The 8,655-nt window shown below is 38.7% G+C and overlaps 1 protein-coding gene across 1 annotated transcript; it reads left to right on the plus strand.

Moving 5' to 3' along the window:
* Positions 1-6,633: 6,633 nt before the first annotated feature.
* LOC123322667 lies at positions 6,634-6,963 on the plus strand. The gene has a single exon (XM_044910645.1). It carries the CDS (start codon positions 6,634-6,636, stop codon positions 6,961-6,963), a length of 330 nt encoding a protein of 109 aa, XP_044766580.1.
* The last annotated feature ends 1,692 nt before the right edge of the window (positions 6,964-8,655 follow it).

Raw genomic sequence — 8,655 nt, forward strand, 5'->3', positions numbered from 1 at the left:
CCCCTGCTACACCAAAAAAAAAAAAAAAAAGTCCCTATTGGAAAACCCTATATAAACATGTACTCGGTCAATTATTTATTTTCTTTTTCACTGTTCATAACAACTTTCTAACAATTTTCGTTTTATATATAATATAAAGGGTGTTTCAAATTGCGCAGTTTTTTTTCAAGACTAAATAAAATATGGAGGGCGCACCGAATTCGTCTGGGTATTTTGACATTTAAAAAGTACGATGTACGACATTTATAAAATAGCTTCGTACACGATACAACGACGCGTTCAAATTGTTAAATTATTTCATGAAAATCAGCGTTCTGTGAAAAGTGTTTTTAGAAAAAAAAACATTATCGTCCATCTGAAAGCACTGTTGGTCGAATTATTAACAAATTTCAAGAGACCGGTTCGTTGATAATCGAATTTTTGTGGCCAGAATATTGATAAAGAGGACATTTGGTTTCAACACCTCACTTTGCAAATGACACAATTGATATATTGAAACAATAATTTACTGGACGAATAATCTCCAGAAACGCTGATGTCAATTGGCAACCAAGATCATGTGATTTGACACCGTTGGACTTTTTTCTTTGGGGGTTATGTGAGAAGCCAAGTTTATAAGAATAATCCACAATCGATTCCTGAACTAAATAATGAAATAATTCGTGTCATAAGTGAGTTTGAGCCTTAATTATGTCAAAATTTCATTGAAAATTTAAACAAAAGAGTAGACGTCTGTAGAGCTGCAAGAGGAGGCCATTTGGCAGTTATTATTTTTCGTACATGAATGTCATAACTGATACTTCAATTACCAATAAACAGTTTTTGAAAATGATTGCAAATTATGTGTTTTATTTATTTAAAAAAAAAACCGCGTAATTTGAAACACCCTTTACTTTCAGTAACTAAAAATTCCCCCACTATAGCAAGACAACGTCCTTCCAATTTTGAAATTCTATGACCCTTAGGATTAAAAGAATGACATTGAAAGTATTAGTCATAAGTTGAAATTTGCAATGTCGTTTTGGCGACCTGAAAAAAGAATTCACATCATTGCATATGGCAATCTCAGTCTGGCTGGAATCTGATCATTAACGTGCAACGAACTGTTTGATTGAATGCAATTAGTCTCCCGTTCGAAAAAGGAACAAAATTAGAATCTCGATTAATCCAAATCATCGACCCCAGTCGAACTTTTCAGATTAGTACTTTTCGCAGCCCAGACCCGTAATTGTTTAAATTCATGAACTAACTTCGCGGGTGCAAGGAAAGTTTGTTAATTTATGGCGCCTAGAAAACATGTGGGATAATTAATTTAATGTTGATCCGGTAGAAAATTCAGGAGGACGGGATTTTCAGTTCGCTGAAAATACGGCTTGCTCAAGCTTCTCTCTCTTGTGATGCAAATGTATGCAAGCTGGTGCAGTTTGCAGGATTTTACTCGGATACAAGAATGCTCAACACTGCATAAGTAGAAGAGATAATTCAGTGTGTCTGTACTCTAATTGCTTCAAATACTGTGGGTAAGGTTTAAGCATTTCTGATTGCTGCACGTTGAATTTCACGCTCAAAAAAACTTTCTGCATTATTTTATTATATTCTAATTATATTAGAATTCGAGATTTTCTACATTGAATCAGATAGGTACCACAAAATTATGGTTTTGACCAGTTTTCTCCTTCTACTCCATTTTAGAAGATAAATGCAAAAGTACAAATAACAATACCAGATTTCTTTTCCTCAAGAGTCAAGGAAATATTTCGACTCAAGTAGCCGAATCATATTGGTAGTCTTTTTTCAACCAAATGAACGTCAACCATAGTTGCAGTAAAGTCAATTATAATTTAATGTTTTTTTGTCTATATCCTTCGTATACAGGCCCTTAATCGAAAAATACGTTCGTTGAACTTAACCTTGAAAGTTGAGATCAGGATAATCAGGATGCATTTTGAACCCCCACTAGCTAGAATTGCATTGCATTGCATTCCTTGTAGTTTGATCCTGCAGAAGCACTAAGGCCGAAAAAAAGTTACTGGATGTTTGAGGTCATATCAGAAGGAAAATTTGCCCCATTTCGTTTTGGACAAGTTCCTTCTTGAAAAAAACCAGTTTGACGTTGACCTTGGTAAAGGCCAATGTTGATGTTTAAGTTAATATCGTATAGCCAGAAAAAAAATGCAGAACAGTACTTTTGTGGAACCCTATGTATACAGTTCCATCCAATTCACAAGGTTGTTGTGGATGTTCAACGCTATGGTTACTGGCAAATGCTTTTTTACAAATAAGAAAGACGTTGTCATTTAAATTACTTTCTGTTCCAATTCTCGGCTTTAATTCTTGAATGCTTAATATGCTTGTCGATAGTGAATTAATTAGTAAAAGTGTGGTTCTCATTTCATTTGGTTTTTCCTTATTCTTGTGTATATTGAAGAGCAACTTTGGACCTCCCAACTAAAAAATCTTCTCAGCATTAGGTACGATATTGCTTATGCCAATTGGTGTATATTGAGAAATGAAGACGAGAACTTCAGTGAACCTTTTTTTTTTCATACTCACAAGAAAAATCGAAAATATGGAGCTCATCAACTTTGTGGAGCAAATTTTCAATGATCAAGTCAAGCACCCTTGTTAGTTGTTGTGTTTATTTCGGATTGAAATGGTATTGAGCATTATCACCTTAGATACCATATGTCATAATACACTTATATTTCCCAAGGGAAATATGAAATGCCATTTCAATGCAATCATATCAATATTTCACTGAAAAAAAGCCTTATTTCTTTATTGGAGCAACAAAATGAAAATGTCGATTCTTGAAATTTCCACTAAAGGTACTTAAGTTCCTCAAGAACATTCCTTTTAGCTGTTGCTGTAACTGCCATCATCGACACTCCAGGAATCGTAACATGATACAGATGGCTTCCCCTCCACACCAGATATCATCTTCGCAAACTTATTTTTTCCCAACATACTGTCAGCTAGATAACCTTCCCCAACAGACCAACTTCAGTGAAGTCATTGAGGCTCCCGCATCGGCAACCAAAGTCCGCAGGCGTCTTCCACAACGACCTGTACATGCTTTCGAGTTATCTAAACCAAACCATTTAGCAACCTTGCTCGGAATCTTTCCAAAGGTATTTTTGCCGACAAGCTGAAGAGTACACTTCTTATTTAGATTACCCACGAAGAATCTAAGAACGCCTTGCTTGGAATTACTAGAAGAGACAGAATACCTAACATCATCATCAGACAAAGAACATAGTAGAACACATGACTAGAATGAAGTGGAGATGGGCAGGTCATATAGTCAGATCATCAAAAGAAAGATTGACTAGAAGGATATTGGAGTGCCGACCACGAGAGGACAAACGTAGCGTCGGCCGACCACCCATACGCTGGAGCCACGATGTAAGAAAAATTGCGGGGAACTGGATGCAGACAGCCCAAAACCGTGAGACATGGAGGAAATTAGAGGAGGCCTACGTCGAGCAGTGGAAAATAACGGCTACATGATGATGATGATGCGAAGCTCCATAACATTGAAAGGCATTAATGTGAGCAATTGTTTTAGATGTACTATAAATATTAATATTCATAATAATAATAATAATGTCTGGCCTGCCTGGCAGCTATCTAGTAGATGGCCTGCCGGGTAGCCATCGTAACGACGTAGACGGTGCAGCCAGCTACGCCTGCTGTCCGCAGTCCCATTCCTTCATCCTTTCTCTTTCACATCCTTTATGGGGGTGCTCTTTCTGCTCCCGTTTCTCTACCCCTCACCCAAACCGAGAAAGGGGAGCACAAACCCATGGAAATGGTGATTACGAGAAGCCTCGGAAACAAGTCGCTGCCTGGGGATCGTCAGGGCATGTCTGGAGCCGGCGCTGGACATGACAGCATGCGGGACGTCGGTGGCAGGATGTTGAGGAAGCGGGCTCCTGCTGCAAAAGAAGCCACAGCTCCAAAGCAACAACAGCAACCAGCGAGTCCAATTCAATTGCCGACTCGAACCGCTGAAGGTGCTGCGCAGGACATTCAGCCAGTGCTCACCCAATCGGGGTTAGTTAGAAAGCGCATGAAGTGGACAACGTCCATGAATGAAACTATTGTGCGCATATATAACTCCATCACGGGACTAGGGCAGAACACGAACAACTATAGGAAAAGGCTCCATGAGGAATTCTGCAACGCCTACCCAAATCTCAATGTCACTGAACAACGAGTGGCAGACCAGTACCGCGTAATTCTGAGAAATGAACTAATACCAACGGCCAGAATCGACGCAATTAAACGAGAACTTCAGCATCCGCTAGCAATAGAGAATAACACCAACACCTCTGATGAAATTCACATGCCTGGGCAACAACACCCAGAAGACATTGATACTGAAAGTCCATCCTGCAAAGCAAATTAGCCTGAACACCAGGACGATAGGGATGAGCTCCACCGACAAGTTGAATCTGAGATGAGGAGATACTTTGCCGAACTGGAAGGAACAGATCCTCTTCATCGAATAGCACCTCCCCGACTCAATACATCCAAGAAACTGTCACTCATAATCGACATCTTGAATAAGGACGTTTTACCTGAGTACCTACAGAATGGAAGTTCATTGGAATATCTTCATCTAGTTTTTCACTGTGCAGCGCTAACGACGGCTAAAACCATAGGGGCAAAAATTCGCCGAACGAACAACGATGGTCCAAAATTACACAAATTACATGCGCCACCATGGCAGAAACGTCTTCAACACAAAACAGAGAGACTTAGAATAGACATTGGACGACTGACGGAGTACTTGAACGGGAATCGCGGAAGAAAGGTTGTGAAAGCTGCCAAAGAAATCATGGATAGAAACAGAACACACACAGAGCGAGAGACGGATAAAGCTACAGCTCACCACTGCCTCGACACTCTGAAGCAAAAGTTAAGTCTGTATGCAGAACGCCTGAGGAGATATAAAAGCAATTCTTATCTGGGATAAGTGAATTTTCCTCTGGAGAGGAGTGTGAAAGCCGCAAGGCTAAAGTCATACCCAACAGGAAATTTCCCAATAACAGGGTAACATATTGACAATGAACAATATGAAAATTATTCAAACAAAATTACACATTCAATAATACAACAATAAACATTAACCGCCCCGAACTAAAAAAACAAATTGAACTTAAGTTCATCAGCAGCCCTGCACAATCGATAAACCGGAGCTTGCTCAAGTATGTTAGTCCGAGGTTTAGGGAGTCGAAAAGTTGATGTGGTCCTCGCTTCAATTCTTGGTACACGAATGTCAACCCTGGACAGTAGATGAGGCGAATCAATTCCTCCAGTGACAAGCTTTTGCGCAGATTTAGCGCACTGTCGCTTCTGTCTCTCCTGCAACGTTGAAATTCGCATTTCCCGCATGATCTCCGACAAATCCGCACCACGTTCAGGATACCTGCCGGTCTTCAAGAATTTCCTTTGAATGCGTTCAAGTGATGTTAGGTGGGAACTGTATATCGGAAACCAAACCAAGTTGGCGTACTCTAATTTGCTGACGACAAGAGAAAAATAGAGAATTCTGAGGACTGAAACATCAGGGAACTCCCTGGAACACCGAAACACAAAGCCTAAAGATCGACTAGCCGAAGAAGAGAGCTCCTCGATGTGAGGAACAAAGCTGAACGTCGAATCAAATAACACCCCCAAATCGCGAAACCGATCTCCACTAGCGATAAGACAATTACCAATAGAATAATTGAAGGTGAGAGGACGTAAGCTTCTCGTGAAAGTCACCTTAAAACACTTTTGTATATTTAAAATGAGTCCATTGCGCGAGCACCAAACATTAACCAACTCCAAGCTGGACTGGAGCAGCTCTAAGTCTGCAATTCCGCATATCCTCAGGTAAAGTTTGAAGTCATCTGCATAGGCCAAGGCTAAGCAACTGGGAAGAGACAGAAGATCGTTGACAAAAATTATGAATAACAATGGTCCAAGATTAGATCCTTGCGGCACACCAGACGACAGACAAAATTCGAAGGACTTGAAGCCATTATAAAACACATGACTCATTCTTATGTAATATAAGTAATGATTGTCGAATATTGATAATGAAATTTTGCCATTCCTAAAATTATCATTACAATTGTATCTGATTTTATCATAGGAGAATGTGGTATTATCTAATAGTTATTTAGGTATACAATAAATAAGTTGAATGAATGTTTATTCATGAGAAGAAAGTTTAGGTCGAGTAGATTTACTTCTTCGAATGAATAAACATTTATAACTCACGTGTTGTATACAAAATTTTATTCCATTTTATTTAGGATTCAAATGATAATACTTTCCAGAGAATTATCTTATTTCTGAAATGACATAAAAGGTGTCGATTGATTATTGCTAGGGCATTATTCAATCCATAGCAACAAGAGCAAGATTCATGTTGCTCCAGTGGCGGCTCGTGATCTAGTTCACTAGGGGGCTTACATTAATAAATTATATAAATAACCGTGCAAAGTAATATTTTCATTGAAAATCGTATGGGAAGGTAAATAGCATAAAAGGATTGATTTCTTGTGATTTCTTGTATGGGGGGCTGTAGCCCTATAGCCCTCACAGACCAGCCGCCACTGTGTTGCTCTGAAAGAAAAAATGGACATCGGCAGATTTTACCAAGTCATCGCCTTTTTGAAGCAACATTCCAGAGGATACGTAGCAAAGAAGTCGAAAGTATTCACAAGAGAGGAGTTAGAATATTTTTTAGATGCCGCTCCTGATGAGCAATATTTATTGATAAAGGTAGTTTTTATTATGGGTGTTGCTGGAGGGTGTAGAATTGGCGAGCTGGTGAATATGACCGTAGATGATGTGGAAGATCGGGGCAGCGTATTGGTTATTCAGATTCCTGTTACGAAAACCTATAAGAAAAGAGTTTTCACTGTGGTCAATGGTAGTAATAAGGTTGCTGCACTTGATATATAGTATAAGAACTTGAGGCCAAAAAAAGTTGATCACAAGCGACTATTTCTAAATTATAAAAACGAATAATGTACTGTCCAGCCTGTAGGTGTGAACTCATTTTCTAAAATGCCCGCTACAATTGCAAAGTATTTGGGTCTTTCTGGTGCTGAACAATATACAGGGCACAGTTTCAGGCGATCTTCTGCAACCCTACTCGCAAATTCTGGGGCAGATTTGACAGTTTTGAAGAGACATGGTGGATGGCGCTCAAGTTCTGTTGCAGAAGGATATATTGAGGATTCATTACAGAACAAAATCAATATTTCTGAACAAATACTTGGTGGGGTGACTAAAACCGGAGTTTCTGATGCAGAATTCCAGCAGGGCCTGAGAATTCCACAAACACATGTGCTATTACGACTGAGCGTGTTTCTTTTGAAGGAGGTGCAGGTTTTCAATTTCATTTTGAAAATCTTCATAACTGTAATTTCTACTTTAATGAAAGACATGACTGTTCAATGGAATTTTTGATGAAGTTATAATAAACTTACTTTAAAATGAGTCTTACCTGCATTTTGTATGGAAAGAATAATTTCCAGAGAGTGAGTGGAGAATATTTTATTTCACTAGTCAATTAAAAAAAATTTAATTCACTCAGTGGATAAACGTCAACTTACCCTAGTTACCATGGGTTGAATATTGTCATCTTTAAACGTCAAAATGGGATAAAAAAATTATTTCACTGAATAGATAAACGCCAAATACCTTTGTCCTATGATGTCGTCTTCAAACGTCAAAATGGAATAAAAATATTTTTAGCAGGTTCCACATAAACAATCACTTTCAACTCTATTAGCTGTCATTAAAAGTGTCACTTTTGATGGCAGTTGTACTCAGCTGTAGTACTGCCCCATTCGGCAATATTTTCCTGTCGGATCCGGTAGAATCATATTCCGAATCGTCGAATGAAGCAATGGAAATATAAAACGAAAGACATCGCATAAATGAACACCTAGAACCATGAAATTGCCTTTCTCAAAACCCCATTATACTTTCGGGAAGTTCATTAACGGTAGGCCAAAACCAATTAAGACAGATTCAAGGGGATCAAAAGATATAAACATAAAAAATGGAACCCTTTTTTTTCCAATTCAACTTGATACCTCAGAACAAACGAATATAAATTACTCTTAATAAGAAGAAGTTAATTCGACCCAACTTGGCATTATCCTGCCGTTGCTGAATCCGCAAACAAAAATATTTACCCACAGAATTCAGAGGCGTAATCGGCAAACAACATCAAGGACCGAGTAGTGTGACAATCAAAGTTTGCTGTAGGTCAAACAAACTTACAAGGAGCTCCCGTCAACACGAATGAGCTTCGTTATGACTTGTAGTGCTGTTTACTCTGGAATTAATAGCCATCTTGAGGGTTTGCGAGTAGCTGGTTCGTCAGATCATATTCGTGATGAAATTAATTCCTTCAACGCGATATTCCACGCGGAATACAATAAATTTCGATAAAGAGGCGCTCGCATCGTCTGATCCAAATTAATTCATTCGAACGTCAGTAGACATGCTTTCCTTTCAAGGGGGATTCCACGATGTGATTTGGAATCTGTGTTGATTGATATCACTGAATCAAGGATAGCTTATGACAATGAAGGAATTTGAATTTATAATTTTGTGCGCTTTCAGAGATTTGTTGATAGA

Source organism: Coccinella septempunctata, chromosome 1 (genome assembly GCF_907165205.1).
Source record: "Coccinella septempunctata chromosome 1, icCocSept1.1, whole genome shotgun sequence".
Classification (NCBI taxonomy): domain Eukaryota; kingdom Metazoa; phylum Arthropoda; class Insecta; order Coleoptera; family Coccinellidae; genus Coccinella; species Coccinella septempunctata.